General features: G+C 43.4%; 1 protein-coding gene across 1 annotated transcript in view; it reads left to right on the top strand.

The window, feature by feature from the left end:
• Nucleotides 1-21,314, top strand: part of BMPR1A (bone morphogenetic protein receptor type 1A) — an 88,495-nt gene that overhangs the window by 58,774 nt on the left and 8,407 nt on the right. The window contains exons 4-9 of the mRNA XM_019555699.1: nucleotides 6,379-6,481; nucleotides 10,868-10,964; nucleotides 14,025-14,124; nucleotides 15,038-15,182; nucleotides 19,518-19,710; nucleotides 20,077-20,374. Coding sequence (XP_019411244.1) covers nucleotides 6,379-6,481; nucleotides 10,868-10,964; nucleotides 14,025-14,124; nucleotides 15,038-15,182; nucleotides 19,518-19,710; nucleotides 20,077-20,374 — 936 coding nt within the window. The remainder of the gene's footprint in view (nucleotides 1-6,378; nucleotides 6,482-10,867; nucleotides 10,965-14,024; nucleotides 14,125-15,037; nucleotides 15,183-19,517; nucleotides 19,711-20,076; nucleotides 20,375-21,314) is intronic.

Below are 21,314 nucleotides of genomic sequence, written 5' to 3'. Positions count from 1 at the left end.
CCGGACCAGAAATGGCAGTTTTGAAAGAAAAATAAGATGACTTCAACCAGGGCGAGTTTGGTCCTGGGCAAGTTTCTCCTGGGAGAGTGAACGTTTGTACACTGTCTCCTAGCTTAACTACATCCAGGGCCCAGGAGGATTTGAGCTGGGGATAGAGGCTCTTGTACCTTCCTTTGACCAGAGTCACCACAGACTTGGAGCATTCTGATCTATGGAAGGGGGCAGCTGCTCCTTCCCCTTCCATAGACCAGGAGGTGGGAAAAGAAGCAGCTGCTAACTACTTCCTGCCAGTTCCTCAGATTCCAGGGACTCTGGTGTGAGAAGCAGGCAGGGGCTTTGTCACGCAACTCCATCTGCTTGACTCTCAGGAGCCAAGAGTTGAGTGAAGGTAGCAGTGCTAAAAGCCTGTTGCCTGCTTCTCACACCAGAGACCCCAGAGTGAGAAGAGGGCTGGGGGCTTTGTCCAGTGCTCCCTTCCACTCCTAGCATAATTTAAAAGCCAGTGGGACTAGGAAGTATCTTGGGGAGAGCATCCCTAAGCGTAGTTCATGGCTCTGCTGGATTGTAAATCGCCACTCTCACAGTTCAGCTTTGGATGGTGTGGGGCCAACAGGAAGCCAGTGAGGTGGGGACCAGGCCAAGAGAGGCTCTCTCTGGGGTGACGGGACAAAGCACTCACCCACTTGTAACACCAGGAATAGAGCGTAGGAGCAGCTCTTCAATTCTCCCTGCCTGATTTCCCCCTCTTTTCCTGGACCAGCCCAAAAAGGGAGGGGAAAAATGGGGTGCAAAGCCTTCCTGGAGCAGCCACCCCTGCTCCCTGTCTCTCCCAAATCAGGAGGTGCCTGGCTTAGGGAGGGAGCATGGGGGCTTTGCCTTGCTTCTCCCGTCCCCTCCCACACTGGTCTAGGACAAGAGAGGAGCGGCCACTGTTGCTCCCTTCTTCCCCAAACGGCACTCCCAGCTGCGGGCTTTGTCTCTTTGCTCCCTTTTGACTCCTGGACTGGGATTGGGAAGATGAGACACTACCTGGTTTGGGGAAGGGGCTGGGGGATTTGCTGTATTGCTCCCTCTGCTCAGCTCCCAGACCAGGAATGGGGTGGAAGAAACTGTTCCCTGCCCAGACCACCCCCCGCCGCCACAAGGGAGGGACTTTCCTCACTATTCCATTCCCCCCAGGGTCTGGGAGGAATGAAGCAGGTGTTACTTCCCATACTGTCTCCAGATTAGGATTACCCTGGTCTGAGGAAGGCAGGAAGAGCAGAAGTGAGGGGGCAGTGGAATATCTGTACACTCTCTCCCCCAGAAAGATTTCTGAGAAATTTCCACCAGTAGAAATGAACATCTGTTTATAGCCTTTTAGGTCTTTGTCAGCCTGTTTTTTCTACAAAATTTTCTTGTGATAGCTTGTCAATTTACCTGCATCTTGCTGTCACAAGTACAAAAAACTTCATATAACTCTGTATTATGCAATGCTTTTTCATGTTACAAATGCATCAGTAGTAGAGATAAGGAATGAATTGGAAAAGGAAAAACCAAGGAGAGCCTTTGAACAAGGTACCAAAAGTGTGTGTAAAGAAGCAAGATAGCATTTATCTTTGATAGACTTAAGTTTTAATAGAATAGCTTTGTGTTGATTGCATACTTGTTTTACTTCAGAAAATATATTTTAGTAAAAGTATAAATAAGAGAATGCTGCTGTTTAAATGATCCTCATTTAAGAGTTGAATGGGAAAGCTTGTTAGAGGTTCTGTGTTTGGGATCACCAGGCCTTAGGCTATACAGGAACAGCCTTACCATATGCTACTTGTAGGCCAGCAAAGGAGAGGACATAGTGGAGATATTTCTCCCTTCTTCACCCTAATACATTCCCCAACAAACCTTCTTTCAACAAAGGAAGAAAACTGGACTAGGGTTCCTGTGTGATCTTCTATTTACTGGAAGGAAAATTTTCCAGCATCTGTTTTCATCCAGTGTAAAGTTACCATGCTTGTGCTCACAAAGTGGCATAACTGCCAAGCAAATCAGTCAGTGTTTCCCACAGCAGTCTAAAATAAATTTGTAATTATATTTAGGGAATCTGGTGCTGACATACCAGAAGTTATTCATGTCACTACATGTCCAGTATGGAACAGCAGACTTAACTTGCAAACATTTCTATGATGCTTGAAAATAATTTAGAATGTTTTGAAATTTTTTCTGTTCCCTCTCCCTTGCGATCCCTAGCTCTTAACCTACACACTGGACCTCTTATTTTAGCTCTTTCTCTCCCTTCTCCCTTGGTAATTAGAAATCTAAAATAATTTTATGCTGTATTCCAGAAAGACCTAACATGACATATTTTAATAATACTGACTTGTACATGAATGCCACGTGCAGCTGGAGGCTGGAGGGGGCACAGTGAGCTCCTACGGGTGGCGGCAGCATTGTCGGTGGCCGGAGTGTGGCAGTGGCAAGTGGGGAGCTCTTGCAGGCAGCCACAATGCTATCAGTGGTGGCGGTGGGGGTGGCGAGCACTGACCAGGGGTCAGCGACCACCCCACAGACACCAGCAGCGGTGGCCAGTGGCAATCACAGACTGCCCACAGACACTGCTGACAGTGTCAGCAGCGGGGGGCGGGGAGCGGCAACCGTCTGCAGGCACTGCCGGTAGTGTCGATGGCACTTTTGCACAGGGGGTGCACTGCCACAATCAGGGGGTGGTCTTGTAAGTTTGACCATTCACTTTGAAATAGTTATTAAGCAGAACATGTACACATCCTTTTACATAAATGTGTCAGCTTTCTCATGTAGAAACTTAATGAGGAGTATTGTAATCAGTAGGAGTGGACTGATAGAGATTTTTGGGGCTGATACTGATTTGGGGCTGATACTGATAGCCAGTTTTTAAGAAGGCATATCAGCCAAAATCAATCTGATTTCTGATACGCAGCCCGGCAGCTTGAAGAGCAGTTTCTGTCTGGTAAGTGTGTTGTGGTGGAAGGGGTGGGGGAGGGGAAGGAAAGGGTGAAGGGAGAGCAGTGAGGGCGGTAGTGGGGCGGTGAGGGAGAATGAGGCTGGGATAGGTGCTGCCCAGGTGGAGCGGGGTGCAGGGGGGCAGCTCCCGTTGCTGCGCGCACCCTGGAAGGACACTGGGGGGGAGGTGAGGGAAGCTGGATCTATACGGGGCAGGGCAGGCTGCCACTACAAGCTGCACTAAGCTCTTCCCAGCAGAGGCTGAGCTGGGCTGTGCTTGAGAGAGGGGATATTCGGGGGAGAGGCGGGTTGCAGCCACCTCAAAATTTGCCATAGCTCGCACAGCCCAGCCCCTGCCGAAAAGAGCCCGGCACTGCTTTGGCCCCAGCCTGCAGCTGCACCCTGCCCCACACAGATCTGTGGGGCACATGCCCTCAGCGTCCTTCCGAGATGCACGCAGTAGTAGGAGCCACCCCCCATCCCCTGCAGCTCTGTCCTGTACCCGCCTCACCCTGCTGGACAGTGCCTGTCCCAGCCCCACTCCTTCCCTCACTGCAGGGGCCTTGATCTGCACCCCCACTTCCACCACAACAGACTTACCAGCTGGATGCAGCTTTCCAAGCTGCTGGGCCTTGCTCCTCACCACCTACATGCTGCACTGCGGCTGCGTACATGCACAGGCCATTTATCGGCTGAATTATTGGCCACATCAGGCCAATTTCCGATACAGTCAATTTTCTTTATATTGGTGCACCTCTAGGAATCAAGAGAATATAATTTGTATTTCTGGCTCTGTGGCAGAGTTCTTGCATCTCCATGATTGTGAATTTGTCTATGATTCTCGTGAGCCAGGGCATTGACACATGATAAAATTGAACCATTCTCACGTGGCACTGTTTGGGAAGCAGTTCACACTTTAATGAAATACTGTGGTTCTCATACCAGGGAGTAAGAATGAATACCCAGCCTAGGATGCCTTGCTGTGGGGGAGTGAGGAGGGGCAGTGGTTTTGGTCCCACACATTTTACTTTGGAGAGGCGGGGAGAATCATGGGACTCCAGTTAAGTAGACAGTGGGGACACAGCTGGTTGTTAGAAAGATAGCTTTTATTGACAAAGCAGTAGCTTATTGATTTAAAACAAAAAATGGTGCACAAGAAGCATGGTGTGGGGTGGAGTGGTGGGGTGGCTGTATGGTTCTAGCTGCATAACAGCTGCCAGTTGCAGCAGTTTGGGAAAGGGAAGGTGGTGCTTAGAGGACTGACCAGACTCCCATCATGAAACACTTGGTATCCACAAATAACACTGAACTGATTTCAGTAAACCATCTTAAAATAGTACCTGATTTTTCCAAGTACACTTCTAAACTGTTCCAGGTGGCTTTAAACCAGTTTAGCAGGCTTTTACATCTATGGTCCTTGGGTTTAAACTGTTCTAAGTGTTATAGCTGTCTGTACCCTTAGGCTAAGTACAGACCTACAGAAAGCCCAAGGCAGAATCAATCCAATCTACATGGGTTTCTCTAAGCTGCTTAGATTGGATCAGAAATGAACAGAACATATGTTCACCCTTCGGTAGGAGGAGTCAAGCACTGGCCAAGACCAGAAGGCAATGGGCAGCTTTTCCCCACTTATCCCCAGTCACTAACAGTTGCTGGGCCTGCGGCTGGGGACGAAAGCTGCACTGGGCTGGTCAGCTGGAGAGAGGGGCAGCCCCTGCCACATGGTCCCTCCAGCTGTTTTGGGGGAAGGCAGGGGCTTCTGATTTTCTCCCCATGGATGCAGGGCTGGGGAGCAGAAGCTCTGTGACATATTCCAGGGCTGGGGCCAGCCCTGGTGCTCAGCCTGAACAGATGAACACAGGCAGAAGCTAGCTGTCCAGCCTGAAAGGGGAATTAGTGGTGGCCAGCAAAGGATGCTGAGATGCCAGAGGACATCTAAGTTGAGTCAGTAGGGGATCTGGAATGTAAGTTCAATAGACCGGTCTAACGTAAAGGTATTAAATCTGATTCTACATCCATTTAGGTTTATTGTGGGCTGGATTCTACCATTTTTTTAAATGAGTCTGTGTAGTCTGACCTTTTGATCTGTTACCAGTTTAAACCAGTTTCCGATCACTTATACTGGTTTATGTGTAATTTTTGTACCTAGCCTCAGACACTTGTCTGTCAAAAGAAAATAGTCATCATTTACCCTAGAGAGGACTTGTGGCATTAAAAATAGTTAATGTTCATAAAATGCCTTGAGGACTTTTACAGGAGTTACAGTAAGCAAAGTAGCAGGGTCTGCCATCAATTAATTGAGTGTATATTATACAGTCATGTAATATTTACATTACAGTTTTTTGTGTGTGAAACTATTTAGGGAATTTAGTATCTTTGAAGGATTAAATCTTTTAAGTTCAGTATCTTTAGAACAAGCTCTTTTTTAGAATTTTATAACCTAAACTTTTATGTAGCACTTTTTCCAGATGGATGTAGTAAACTAGAGGAGATAACAATTAAGATTTCTTTAAATAGTTTTATAATATCAGAAAATTTGTTGGTTTTTATCGCCCCCTGGTGTTTGGATTTTAGCATGATCCGTAAAATTTTAAGGAAAGCTAGTGGGTATGAACTTATCCTATAATCTATGAGAGAATTAATAACATTTGTACAATATGTGTATGCAGTATTTTTGTTGAAAAGAACTTCTATGAAGTCCTAATTCTTCTTCATATCTTTAGTGTGCTCAGTTTTAAAAACATAAATTAAATGTAAACTTGAGTTAAATCTTTGGCAAAACAAACCAAATATAATTTGAAATGAAAGGGGAAGATTTTGGCCCCTAAAAATATGTTCAGTATATTGCTAATACAGCATGGTTTTTAATTTTTATTTTTCATAATGGATGGTGCAGGTAGATGTTCTTCAGAGTGTGGGAGAATTCTGCCCCATAACATTTTAAAAATTTGTGGTAGGGCTAATTTAATATGGACTCTCAAAAAGGGTGGACTGAAATCTTTTCCCTGCAGGTTCTCGGCTGATTTTTCTGTATATCACACAGTCCGACAAAAAGAAACATATCTCAAAGATAGAGAGTGCTTAAGATTTCAGACTATGTAACTGGAACAATCACATGCGCGCACACACACACACACTCTGAAATAATGGTTTGCTCAATTTTTATTATTGAAGATTGGGAGCTTTTCTGTTTGCATTTGAAATTAAGAAGTTTATATTAAAAGTACATACCTCTGACATTGTGTTCCCATTGGTGTCATTTTACTTAATTCAGACAAGGCAAAGTTGCTCTTTGTGTTTTACTTGTCTTATTCTGTGGCTGATTATTTTAGGAGGAGAAACAGTGAAGTCTGCACACGCAGTTAGCACTTGGAATTATGTTGCACAGCCTTTGGTAAACTGAAATGGTTTTATTTATTCTAGAACTAATGGGCATTGCTTTGCAATTGTTGAAGAAGATGAACATGGAGAACCTACACTTGCTTCAGGATGTATGAAGTATGAAGGTTCAGACTTCCAGTGCAAGGTACAAACAAGACGTTATCTTTAAAATTGTCCCAAAGGCTAGATGCAGGTAGTTGAATCTGTGCAGATAATAACCAGCATATAAGAATTCATGTAAATTCCCATTACTGTAATACTGTTGGGGCCAACCTTTTTGTAGGTGTGTCACAAGTTGGCCCCGGACCCTCTCCAAGGGCCCCTTGGATTGTCTTCCCCTGCCTGATCTGCTACGTTGCTTTCTGCCCTATCTGCCACTGCATTGCCTATCCCCCATCTGAACTGCCACATACCACACACAGTAGTTGCCTGTGCCACTACTGGCACCCATGCCAGAGATTGGCCATCCCTGCTGTAGTAGATGCTACTGAGAAATCAAGCTGTTCAGACATCGGGAGCCCCTATCCTATACTCGAATGGACACCAACTCATCAGCTGAAGGCTCGGAGCCCAAATATGAATATGAATGCATTCAAAACGGGAGAGAACAGATAAGAACTGAGCTGGAAATAAATTTTATCTGATAAGAGGGACAATGCTATATACATGGGTCAATAATTCCCCAATTACCAGTCATTTTAGAATTACCAGTCATTTTAGAACCTTTTGTCTCTGGGTGTCCAGCTCGAAATATTCTAAAAGGGGTGTGTTATTATCAGAAAACTTTAAGCGCATGCTTTCTGAAAATGAGTATTTTCAGGGATGTCAGGTTGGACAAAATTGTTAATCGCTTCTGAAAATTTTGACTTTGATAATTAAATATATAATTTAAACTTTGATAATTAAATACATAATTTAAAAGAAAAAGAAATGTTCCACTGTATTGATGGAGCGTTGCATTGATGTTGACGCATTAGAATTCAGTAAACACTAATATTGAATACATATGTGTGAGAACAGACTAATTTTAGGATGCAGACATTGCATATGGGATAACTGAAATTGTCCATAACCGGTGCAGGCTGCTCTGTTCTTGCTTTGCACTGCTCAGACTTTTCACAAGGGGTTGCTATGCCTGGTTTCAAATAGTCTATTGAGACCTGAAATTGCAATTGCCTTGTACAGTCCTAGCAAGCATAGCTGTTGTTTTCCAACTGTTAGGAGTCAACAGTTGGTGTCAACACAGCACACTTTCAGATTGTATGTTATGGTATTTTTGTACTCTTCGTACTGACCACCATGGGAGCAGCGGTTCTTACCTTAGGTTGTAATAAAATATTATCTTGGGTGATCTTAGGTTGCCCAGACAAACAAGTTGTTCATACCATTGCAACCACCAACTTCCAGAACTTTTTAAGGATTCTAGTATTCGGAACTTTTTCCCACCATTTAATCTTGGTATGAAGATAATGCATGTGAAAGTGATCAAGTTTCTGGCATGGCAGTGATATATTGTGGATGTCTTGCAATCATATAAGACTGTTGAGCAGAGCTGCTTGATGCACAAGTTCAATGCATATTTTCTTGTAATAACCTAAGTATCCAAAGCCACCTTGTACACTGCACCCTAAAGATATTTCCAGGCTGTCTCGTCATCAGCTGAAGCTTCTAATACTACAGGAAGTGCTTCCAGCAAGTTTTTTCTGGAGTTTGAATTTGTCATGATGCTCTTACACTGGCCTGTGTGGCTGTTTAAGGGGCACTATAAAAGTACATCTGACTTTCAGTCTAACAGTTAGTGCCTCTCACTGACTCGGGTAAAACTGTCATGAAGCACTCTGTATTCCACAGTTCTGTAATTGATCATGTGCTAGTGCTTTGAACCAGATATATCTGCATCATCGTATACTTGTTGCCTAATAAGGCATTGGATTAATGGTGACTAAGTTGTTTGACTTGTAAGGAAAGTAGTAGCCTGCCATTAGAGAGATCATGACCAGCTTCATGATGACCTGTTGAACTGCCCTATGTTATATAGTCTCAGCCGCTCTGGCATTGAAATTACTTATGGGTATGGACAAGCATACATTTTAGCTGCTTTAAAAAGCAAGGGTTAGTGTCTGCTCTTAAGCATGCATCAGCTGTTATGCCATAGCAGTTATGTCTGCATGAACATGTAGGAATACAAACTGACTAAATTGCCCTCACCTGGATCCTGATCGAATCAGTTTGGAACAGTTTTGTACTGCACTTGTATTGCTACTTCTGGAACAGCTGTAACATATGGATTATGTTGGTGTCTTTTTATACCAATACAGCTGTTACATCTATGTATGCCCTAAGGTGATCAACCTATTGCATGAGACAAACTTGATGTCACTTCTGGAGTTTGATGAAAGAGATTCTTGTCCTCAAGTAGATGAGTCACTGTTAGCACATACATAGATGGTTAATAGACTTGTGAGGACATTTAGCAAGAGTCAGTACTGCTCTTCTGTGGTGATTCAAATTTGTGGGCAATTTATAAGCAAATGACAAATCTTACTTGGGAGCATCTGCTTTTATTCTCAGATTCACAAGTTCAGAGGAAGTTGTGACCAAGTAGTCCAAGGAGTTTTAGTTTGCTGCCCCTACAGCTGCAGAGCAAAGCACTAGGCTCCATGCAGCTCAGGGGCTCTTCAGGCAGCCTGGCAGCAGCCTGGGAAAGCAGGCTTCTCCCAAGAAAACCAGAGAGCCTGATCCCCCAGCCTGCCTGCCTGCGTGAGTTGTGAAGGGGCCTGGTACTTCCCTCTGCACCTATGGTGACCCCTGGGACCGCCCAAGCTGGGGGCTGCCTGGGAGAGGGGCCACTGCTGCCATGGAGGTAAGCGCCAGGCCCCCCCACCGCAGCCCAGGAACTGCTCTGCCTGCCAGCAGCTCGCCCTCCCCTCCCCACCACCGGAGAGGCAGGTAAGTCAGCAGGGTGTGTCCACGACATGGGGGTTTAATTGGCCCTAAATTGAAGCAGTGTTATTAAAAACCCACTGTTTCAGTTTAGGGCCCCCATTTAGTCTACACCTGTGTTAGTTGGCAGGTATCAAGTGGAGTGCCCCAGGGGCCGGTCTCGGGGCTGGTTTTGTTCACTATCTTCATCAGTGATCTGAAAGATGGGATGGAGTACACCCTCAACAAGTTTGCAGTTGACACCAAGTTGGAGGGAATAACAGATATGCTGGAGGGTAGGACTAGATGATATCCTGAGGTCCCTTCCAATCTAATTTTCTATGATTTTGTGATTGTTGTGGACATCGCAAATAAAGGCCATCATTAAATAAACAGTACAGCTAAGCAGGCAACTGAAAGCAATATCTAGCTGTTCTCCCCAAAGAAATCAGGAACAGCAGATGAATTCCAGTGGGTCAACAGAATGTATTAAAGTAAGGAACTTAAACCAACATCTGCAATCATCTCCCGGCTTGTTACAACTGCTACACCAGTATAGTTCATGGCTTGAGCAAATGAGAAAGGTGACACAGCGGAAGTTGCTGCTTGACTCTTCCCTATTATAGAGTAGTCCAGTGTGCAAGTGTTTTAGCAAGAGAAATGCTGTCAAAGGGAAGATGGTTCTCCTGGAGGAGACATATTTCCTCCAAGAGAAACTGAATGCACTGGCAATTTCTGCCAGGAGAGCAGTGATTTTTCCACTCAAAAAAGTGGTTGGTTGTGGCCTGGTACTTGTTGAACAAGTAGACTGGGCCTGAGATAAATGGCCTGAGGAGTAGAGACCAAGACTAGGTAGATGAAGAAAATGGGACTTGGGATGGGGAGCCAAGGTTGAAAGAGACTGAATGAGGTTGAGAAAGAGACTGAGAAGATTGTTTGGCAAGCCTTTGAAGGATCTATTTTCAATCAACAGCCTTTAAGAATGGCAGGCTGATGCCTCCAACTCAGCCACCACTGCAGGCCACCAATCCTTTCTGCATCATCCCCTTCTGTGATGCCCCATCCCTCCCTGCTTTGTGCTGAGGACTACTCTCGTGCCCCCTAATGCAACTTCCTTTTACCCTCACCACCAAGTGCTGCTAGTTCACATCACGCATGGCAATGGGGAACACCAAATTTGACAGTGAAGGTAAGCAAAGTAGGATGAGAAAGGACCTCTTGGCACAAAGCAAGGAGGGCTGAGGCATCAGCAGGCAGCTTAGGCACTGTAGAGGGGATTGATGGCCTGCAGCAGAGGAAGGGAGGGCTGGCTGTGGGTTGCCAACTCCAAACTGAGATCATTTGGGGAACACTGAAACTGTCAGAGGGGTTCCATTTCTTAAAGGAGCTTTTTAAATTTATTTTTTACTTCCAGTTATGAACTTGCCTGCACATTCTCAGAAAATTAATTCTGTAGCCAAGTTCTTTAAGCGTGGGAGTTTTCAGTTGTGAACTCAGCATAAAGTGTGGTTGAGTTGTGCAGTCCGTAACAGTTGTATTTGCATTCTTGTTTGGCCGTTTCAAAACTCCTGATTTTTTTTTTCTCCTTTCTGTGTTGTCTTTTTAATAGGATTCACCAAAAGCTCAGCTACGTCGAACAATTGAGTGCTGTCGGACTGACTTCTGCAATCAAGATTTACAGCCCACCCTACCACCTTATAAGCCAGGTATATTGCATGTGTTATCACACTGTAACACCCTGACAACTGAGGCAATGTAAAGAAAATAGGTAGAAGTGGAATGTGATGCCATAGACTATTCCTTTCTTACCTTTCTTCATGTGTTTGTAACATCCATTCTAAATCTTATTTTCAATATGTTAATCCCGGTCTCTGTCTGAACTTCACAAATATTTTTTTCCTATTTGGTATTCTCCATTTCAGATTTTCTTCTCCCATCAATCATCGTTTTTATTTTTTTCTGCATTATCCATTCCTTGTCTGCTTTTACCTGTCACCTCATGGCCATTGACTGTTTTTACAAGGGTCTTGGTTCTCTCCCCCTATCTGCTGCTTATCTTCTTACTCTCTGCTAATAATGTTTTGATGTTAAGGGTCTCTGAAAGAAGTGTGATGGCCTGTCCTTCTTTCTTTCCTGTAAGTTAATTCTCCCTCTCCTCTGTTGTACTCTGTTCCTTTCTAGCTGAAGTATTATATGCAGTTTAACAAAGAAACAAGCACTTTTTCCCTTCAACTCTGTTCTTTCTAGTATTAGTCCCCGGAAGGGACCTCAATAGATCATCGAGTCCGATCCCCTGCCTAGGTAGGACAGAGTGCTGGGGTCGGATAACCCCACCCAGTTGCCTATCCAGCCTTCTCTTAAAGAGTACCACCTCCCTCAGAAGTCCATTACAAATTCTGGCCACCCTTACTGTGAAGAAGTTATTCCTGATGTCCAGCCTAAATCTGCTGTCTCTTGGTTTGTGACCATTGTTCCTTGTTACCCCAAGAGGCACCCTGGTGAATACAGCCTCTCCGATCCTTTGCTGAGCCCCCTAACGTATTTGTAGGTGGCCACAAGGTCACTTCTCAGCCTTCTCTTGCAGAAGCTGAAGACATCCAGGTCCCTCAGTCTCTCCTCATAGGGCTTGTCCTGTAAGCCTCTAACCATACAAGTGGCCCTCCTCTGGACCCTCTCGAGTCTATCAACATCCGTGTTGAAGTACAGCACCCAGAACTAGATGCAGTACTCCAACTGCGGACTCACCAGTGCTGCATAGAGGGGAAGTATCACCCCGTTGGTTCTGTTTGTCAAAACAGCTTTTGAGAAATTAGGCTTGACATCCAGGATTCTGGAAATATCGCTGACATACAAGAGATGGTGCTTTGCTATCATGTCTCTTCAAATGCAGCTACTCTAACCACATGGAAAAATTTTTACAGAGATTTCAGCAGTATAAATACAGAATTAATTTTAAAATACAAGAATTGTGTGATAGTCAGATGTGCAAATTGACCTCAGGTTGCCATTAATGATTTGTATGACTGGTGTTTCAGGAACATAAGAACTGCTATTTACTGGGTCAGATAGTAAATCCATCTTTGCCCAGTATCCTGAGTCTCTCAGTGGCAGAGAGTGGATGCTGAAAGGGAGAGTGAATTGGGTATGACAAGGGGTTTTGCCTAGGCCTGTGCGAATGGGAAGTACTCTATTCAGATTTGGCTGATTCGGAGGACAGTGATTTGATTCGGAGATTCAGATCACTGTTCTGAATCAGTTTGGCAGTGATTTGGATCAGACGGGAAGAGCTGCAGGAGAAGCCCCCATGGCTGCCCTGCCTGGCTCCCATCCCTCCACCCAGCCCCAGCCTAGTCCAAGCACTTTAAAGAACAAACAAACAAACCACCTGCATTCACCAGTTGCAGGAGCAGTGATCAGGGCCTCTGGGCACTGGCACCCACACATAGAGCGGGGCAGCAGGGATCACCCCCGACACCTGCACAGCAGCTGTCCTATGGGCACTGCATGCAGTCTGGGAGCTGGCACCACTGTGGCTGAGTGGTGCTGGGCTCCGACTGATACATGGGCCACCCCAGCTCCCTGGGAAATTAAACCAGGATCTGGGGACTCAAACCGGGACGTGGGATGCAGGTGCGGCAGCACTGACAACAGGGGCTATGCCCTGCTGCTACTTGCCCCCTTCCACCCAGAGCAAGCTGTGCCTGCATCCTGTGTCCCCGCCCTCCAACCCTAGCTAGGCAACCGGCGGCAGGGCAGAGCCCCTGTTCCCAGTGCTGCTGCTTCAGTATCCCGCCCCCTCCTCAAGTAATACACCCCCCTATCCCAGCTAAGCAGCTTGTCCCAGCCCCAATCTTTCCCTTCCCCAAGCCCAACAGACTTACCAGCTGGAGGCAGCTGTTGGCTACCTGTTTAATCTATGTCCAAATCTCCAAATCGGCTGAAGCTTTTGTAAATTGATTCAGAGCTTTTACTTGGTCTCCTGATTTGATTCAGATTCAGAGATTCGGTCTCCAAATCAGGCCAAATCTCCTCCAAATCGAATCAGCCACTGAAGCTTGCCACAACCCTAGTTTTTCCACTGCTCCTGTCTCAATCTCCAGCGTTTAAAGTCTAGGAAATCCCAATTCATAGACTGTGTCCCTGACACCCATGCTCACTAGCTACTGATGCCCCTTTCCTCCAAGCTGTCTAATCCTTTTTTGAATCTTGCTAAACTGTCAGTTTCCCCAACATCTGGTGGCAGTGAGTTCTACACTTTAATTACACACTGGATGAAAAAAGAACCTCTCTTTGTAGTTTGAAAGTTACTACCTATTAGTTTCACTTTATGACCGATAAAGTGGGGTAGGTATTGCTATTTGGCATCTGTTGGAATCAAATGCCCGGTGGAGCAAGTTATCAGTATTGTCACTAAAATGAAAGTGGCACAGCATTCATGAAAATTGTTTTGGGTGGGTAAACAACTTTAGCCATAAAATCTTTGTTTGTATTATCAAATGCATGTGTACATACTTATAGTGTTTGTCAGATTTGCTGCAGAAAATAAAAAACAGTGCTTTAAAGTTTTAAAAGCGTTTTATGTATGCCACATGTTCTGGAAGGAGTCCTGGAATTGTCAAGTACAGTTACACTAGAAGTTTGCATTGGATGTGTACTTCTTTATAAAATACACAGTCTAAATATCTATGCAGTTAATACTATTTCAGATTAGATTCAATTTCCAAAGAGCAATTTAGGAAATAATATTGCAACTTTTTTTTTAACAGGTGGCATTTTTGATGGCAGCATTCGTTGGATGGCGGTGTTGATTTCTATGGCAGTCTGCATAATTGTTATGATCATCTTATTTAGCTGCTTTTGTTACAAGTAAGGAGGCATATTTGCTTTAGCACTAACAATTTGGTTTGTACATGATTTTGTACAAAACTGTCTCATTCTGGAGGTGCGTTTAGTTAAAATTCATAGCCACTTAAATTTAACATTATATTACTATGGACACTGGTATATAGTATTCTTAGTCAAAACTATAGAAATTAACATGCTAAGTAAAATTTCATCAAAATTAACATTCTGTGCTAGAACAGTGTGAAAACTATGCTGTTTTTCTGAACAATGTACCATGTTGGCACTATACAACTCCATAAGCAAAAATACCACAACGCTTCCAAGAACAGTGCTTATTGTGTACCCCGTTTGGGTTTAGTTCATGAGCCAAGTTGTTATAAATCAGTGTGCTGCAACAATAGAATGTAATATGCAAAATGTATCTTTATTAAAATTATGTGCAAATGATTCCTGTATTAGCCTGTGTGCCTTGTTTATATATTAGTTAATAGAAAAGAAAAGGAGGGGAAAAAATTCTAACGAAACATCCATTTTGAGCTCAAAGTGCTAACATCAGTGATATTTCAATCATTATCCAGATAAACATGAGTTCATTTGGACTCTACTACAGTTACCAAATCCTACCTTATGATGGTTGGCATAGGCTGGGATGAAATGACAGTACTAATTTAGGAATTACCAGCATAATTTTGAATTTCAAATCTTGAAAATATTGTTTGTTTCATAAAAATTGGTGTATCCACATGAATCCTGGAATATCTTCATACAAAATTCTAAATATTCTTCAAGCCATCTTCTAAAACTAGAAGATGAATATGTAATAAAAATTGTTCATTTAAAAAAAATAAGGTGCACATGTAGCTTTTCTTAGCCGACTACTTTTAAAAAATTGTAAAATTATATTATAAAGTGCTGTGTTTTTTTTCTTTTGTAGGCATTACTGTAAATGGGTAGCAAAGAGACGTTGTTATAATCGTGATTTGGAGCAGGATGAAGCATTTATACCAGCTGGAGAATCTTTAAAGGATCTTATTGACCAGTCACAGAGTTCTGGCAGTGGATCAGGGTTACCTCTTTTGGTATGACACAATCTACATCTTTTTTTATTCTTGATGTACTTTAAATATCCACTTTAACACATTCTTACAAGTCTTAGATTCATAGATGCTAGGGTCAGAAGGGACCTCAACAGATCATTGAGTCTGACCCCCTGCCCTGGGCAGGAAAGAGTGCTGGGGTCAGATCGACCCCAGCCAGATGCCTATCCAGCCTTCTCTTAAAGACCCCCCAAGGTAGGGGAGAGCACCACCTCCCTTGGAAGCCCATTCCAGATTCTGGCCACCCTTACTGTGAAGAAGTTATTCCTGATGTCCAGCCTAAATCTGCTCTCTGTTAGTTTGTGACTGTTGTTCCTTGTTACCCCAAGAGGCAACCTGGTGAATAGAGCATCTCCAATTCCTTGCTGTGTCCGTCATTCCCCGCCCCCCAGAGATCACCTCTCAGCCTTCTCTTGTGGAGGCTGAAGAAATCCAGGTCCCTTAGTCTCTCCTCATAGGGCGTGGCCTGCAAACCCTTAACCATACAAGTGGCCCTGCTCTGGACCCTCTTGTGGTTATCCACATCCTTCTTAAAGTACAGTGCCCGAAACTGGACACAGTACTCCAACTGCGGTCTGACCAATGCCACATAGAGGGGAAGTACCACCTCCTTGGATCTATTCATCATGCATCTGCTAATGCATGATAAAATGTGGTTAGCTTTGCTGATGATTTCCTCACACTGACAACTCGTATTCATCATGGAGGCCATTGGGACTCCAAAATCCCTTTCTGCTTCTGTGTTCCTGAGAGGGTTATTCCCCAGCCAGTAGGTGTGCTGGATATTTTTATGTTCTAGGTGCAGCACTCTGCATTTGTCCTTGCTGAACTACATCCTATTGTGTTCTGCCCACTTTTCCAACCTGTCCAGGTCCACCTGCAATCATTCCCTACCCTCCGGTGTGTTCACTTCTCCCCACAATTTAGTATTATCTACCAACGTGGACAGAGTACACTTCACGCCCACATCCAAGTCACTGATGAAGACATTGAACAGTACAGGTCCAAGGACTGAGCCCTGCAGGACCCCACTGCCCACATTCTTCCAAGTCGATACTAACCCCTCCAAAACCACTCTGTGCGCAACCCCCACACCAGTTTGCCACCCACTGGACTGTGTAACCATCTGAGTCACAGCCTCTTAATTTATTTATGAGAATGGAATGAGATACTGTATCGAAGGCCTTCCTAAAATCCAAGTAAACAACATCCACCTCTGCTGCATCTAAGCGTTTTGTGACCTGGTCATAAAAAGAAACAAGATTAGTCAGGCATGATCTACCTGCTACGAATCCATTCTGGTTGCCCTGCTGCATTGTTTTTCCTGCTGGACACCCATAAATATGATCCTTAATAATTTTTCAACGACTTTTCTAAGGATTGTGGTGAGACTAACAGGCCTATAATTACTTGGATCCTCCTTCCTCCCCTTCTTGAAACTAGGGACCACGTTGGCCCTTTTCCAGTCCTCTCGGACCTGACCCAAGTGCTACAACCGCTCAAACATCCATGCCAGTGGTTTTGCTGCTGTGATACCGCCAATTCCTTCAGCTCCCTTGGATACAGCTCATCCGGGCCTGCTGATATAAACGCATCCAGTCCATCCAAGCACCTCTGCGCCAAGTCAGCATCAACAGTTTGTGGGCTGGTGTCCCTCTGATGTCCATCTAAAAACCCATTAAGAGACTTGTCTTGACCTTCATTCAGGAACACTGAGGCAAAAAACTCATTGAAGAGCTTAGCTTTGTACCCCCTGCCTGTCAGTAACTGCTCCTGCTTATTCAGTAGGGTTCCTATGCTGCCCTACTCTTTCCTTTTACTCCCTACATACCTAAAAAATGACTTTTTGTCGTCTTTAATTCCTGTTGCCAGCCTCAGCTCCATAGTTGCTTTGGCCTTGCTAACTGCCTCCCTGCAAGTGCGGGCCAAGTAGGTATATCCCTCCTTTGTAGCTTCCCCCTGCTTCCACTGTGTCTATGGCTCTATTTTTGCCCTTAGGCTTCCCTGGATTTCTCTGTTTAGCCAAGGAGGTTTTTTGGGCCCTTTGCCCCCTTTCCCTTGCAATGGGATTGTCTCCCTCTGCGTCCAAAGGATCACTTCCTTTAGGAACAACCACCTTTCTTGGACTCCCATGTTGCCAATACTCCTATCCTGCAGTGCATCATTGACTAAACTCCTGAGCATACTAAAGTTAGACTTCCTAAAGGCAAGCACTTCCACCCTACTAGCCATCTTTCCCACCCCCCACCTATGGTGAATTTGATTAATTGATGGTCACTGTCCCCAAGGTGACCACAAATCTGCAACTTCCCTACCGGGTCATCCCCTCTACCCAACACCAAGTCCAGTAAGGCATTGCCCCTAGTGGGACCATACACCTCCTGTGTCAAGTGAAGGTCCTGTATGCAGGTTAAGAACCTATGTGAATGATTGGATTTGGCTGACTGTTCCTCCCAGCAGATGTCAGGGAAGTTTAGGTCCCCCATGACATGACAACCATGTCCCTAGACCGTACAGCCTCTGAGAGCTGCCTCAAGAATTCCAAGTCTAGCTCCTCCTCTTGATGTGGCAGTCTGTAGCCATGACCAAGTCCCTTTCTCCCTGGCCTCCATGTATCCTAACCCAAAATACCTCAACTTTCTCCTCCTCTGATCCCATTTTGATTAGGGTAGATGAGAGCAATGCCCCCCTCCCCTTTCTCCCTGCTCTGCCCCATCTACAACCTATACAGTTCAAATCTATATAAACAAATATGCATGTTAATCCCCTCATATTAGATTTATAATACATGTGGGGGGGTGCAGTTTCATTTCTACATTCTTATGTAGGATCTAAAATAAAGGTACACTTGTGATAGTAAGTAAGTTAATCTATATCAGTGGTTCTCAACCTTTTCAGACTCAAGACGCCTATCTATAACTTGTGTATTTAGTGGCACTCCATTTAATATATAGCTATATATGTTTATAAATTTATTAGAGTGTATAAAAACAACCCCCCCCCAAAAAAACAAAAAACTGGAAACATATTTTTAAAACAAACTGAAAAAACCATGAATTGCTGCTTTAGAAAGATACTATTATGTCAGCATGGAGTCTGAACACCCCAAATCTTTAATATATTTACCAGCTTTGCAAGGGTCCAGCTGGAATGGTGCAATGAAGGGCAAGGCAGTGCAGCGCAGTCCATTAGCAGCTGCCACCATCTTGTCCCAAGTTATAGTTTCCTTCTGGAAGAGTCTCCTGGAGTGAGGCCTCTCTCACCTGTCATTCCAAGGGAGTGAGGGGAAAGCGGCTGGCTTCCCCTCATGGAGAACTCCTGCCTGCCTCGGACCTTCACAGCCACAGCTTCAGCCAGTTACTAAATAACAGAAAAAAAGCAAGCATCTCCCCTGAATCCTAAAAAGTATCTTTCTGGTTGAGAATCACTGGTCTGTATGGTTTATTAGTTTGCATATTACTAATGGGTTTGATACAGTTTTACAGCTGTGTTTCTACTCTTCCGTATGTTTACTCTATGTTTATAAATTAATCTTTGAAAACTTGCATCTTTGAGCAAGCCAATGTTCCAATCCTTGAATCAGGTTTTCTGTAACTTTTTGTGATGGTCATTTCAGAGTTCTTGAACTCCTGCTTATCTGCTGCTGGTAGTTTAATTATGCAAATTATCTTGGGATGCAATTATTATGAAAGACACTGTGTGAATGCGTGTGCACACACACAAATTTAAGTCAGTCTTACTCTTACATAATAAACCAAAATCAGGGAGTAAAAGAGATCCTCCTTCAGGAAATCTGTTGGATTTGGAGATCAGTAAAGTATTGGTTAGTATGCTAACAGGAATTAATTTGAGAAGGTCTTAGACTTGGATAGCATGAGTAGCTGTTTTTTAGTCCAACAATAGAATTTTTCTCTCCAATTTCATGCTTATTGTTTGATAAAATTCACTGAATATCTATTAGTGATGAATTGTAAAACTGGTAAATGGGGATTCAATTAAATAGTCATTCTGTTTACTTACTTGTTCATAATAGTTCTGTTAAGCCTAGCTAATAAAATGAATAGTTATAATCATATACAAACTAGAAGAAACCAAATGCAAAGCTAACATACAGAAAATCAAATTTTAACTATCAGTTTTTTAATACCGCCTTCATTTTCTTTCCAGAACTAGCAACAATTGGTCAAAAAAGGAATAGCTGAAAAAAATCTAAAATAGATCCTTCAAATAGGACCATTATCAAGGATCAGGACAGGCAAAATGTTATGCCTGATGGGCCTTTTAATTGTGAATTTTTTTTTATTTTAATGTCCTTAGGTTCAGCGCACCATTGCCAAACAAATTCAGATGGTGCGGCAGGTTGGGAAAGGTCGGTATGGTGAGGTCTGGATGGGTAAATGGCGAGGTGAAAAAGTGGCAGTCAAAGTATTTTTTACCACAGAAGAAGCCAGTTGGTTCAGAGAAACTGAGATTTACCAAACTGTTTTAATGCGTCATGAAAACATACTTGGTAAGTAAGAAATATATGGATTTGAATAGGTAGTAGCAGACTTGAATGTCAAAGATTTGTAGTTGCTTAAGGAAGCAACTTCTTCCTTTTATATAATCTCTGGATGGTTGTTTAGTGCATATTCATAAAATACTGTAATTGGGTATAGTAGTATCTTATATATATTTTTGGTGGAAATGTGAGATTCTGATGGACCAATATGGTGAAATCTATGGTACGCAGCACTCCTAGTTCCCAGTGAGGGGTGGGTGGGACTGTCTTTTCCTAGTCTAAATGAGAGTTTTGCTTTTTGAGTTAATGAACAGTGTTTCCTGTCATTTGTTTTTGTGTAACAGTACATAATGACTCTGTTTATGCATTTCATAGGTTTTATAGCAGCAGACATCAAAGGCACAGGCTCCTGGACCCAGCTTTACTTGATTACAGATTACCATGAAAATGGATCCTTGTATGACTTTCTAAAGTGCACAACACTTGACAACAGGGCTTTGCTCAAACTGGCTTATTCTGCTGCATGTGGTCTCTGCCACTTGCATACAGAAATTTTTGGAACACAAGGCAAACCAGCTATTGCACACAGGGACCTGAAAAGTAAAAATATCTTGATAAAGAAAAATGGGACCTGCTGCATTGCTGACCTAGGCCTTGCAGTCAAGTTTAACAGGTAGATGAAAATGCAGGTTATGTATGTTATTGTTGTTGAGAATCTGGGGCAGCCTTCTGCTTTGAATGCAGGCTGGATGTTGAAAGAAGGTTGTTGTCAAAATTTGTTTGTGTTTTTTAGAGAGCTCAGATTTCAAGTCACTTAAAATTCCTTCCACTTCTTTTGTCTCTACAGTGAGGGGATAAAAAGGAAACAAATACAGCATCCAGACCATAAAGCTTTTCCTGGGCAGTCGCTCTAATGATATCATGGTGTTTCAGTAGCAAATCTAAGCCACTGAAAATCTGGCCAGTGTCAAATGATTTAGATGTTAAACTTACAGAAATAGTCCTGATTGTATTATTGAATGAATATGAACAGCTCTTACAGCTTTTTTTTTAATCTAAAAAGCCACAGAATTTTATTTTGCCACTCTTGAGTGCCAAAAAAAAATCAAAAGGCCTTGAAAAAGAATGTACTGGATGTATTCGTTACTGCAAAGTATTGGCCTTGAAGATAGCTTCTATTTATACTTGAGTTGACCAAAACTAATTAGTATGATAGTACAGCATTACAAATATGTAGTGTACTCACTTTTTACAGGACTAGCTTATTTTACAAATCCCATTTTAGATGCTCAGAATAGTAGAATCAGAATATTTATATGCAGTACTGTATATAGATTTAAAAAAATATATACACAGTAGGTAGTTGAGACCATAGTCTCCAAGTCTTGTAAGTAGGCATCATATACCAACACACAAGCAAACTTCTGCCCAAAGTTATGGTGTATAGAATTGATTTTTCAATGCAACTTCATGACATGACCATTTTCAATGATTTGCATCTATCTGCTTGGATTTGTATGGAGACATAGTTTCATAGTAGCTAGAGTCGGAAGGGACCTAGGTAGATCATCTAGTCCGACCCCCTGCCTTGGCAGGAAAGAGCACCGGATGAC

The sequence above is a fragment of the Crocodylus porosus genome, unplaced genomic scaffold, assembly GCF_001723895.1.
Source record: "Crocodylus porosus isolate Cpor-Errol unplaced genomic scaffold, CroPor_comp1, whole genome shotgun sequence".
Classification (NCBI taxonomy): Eukaryota; Metazoa; Chordata; order Crocodylia; family Crocodylidae; genus Crocodylus; species Crocodylus porosus.
The sequence above is the reverse complement of the archived record's forward strand: the minus strand, read 5'-3'. Positions and strand labels throughout refer to the sequence as shown.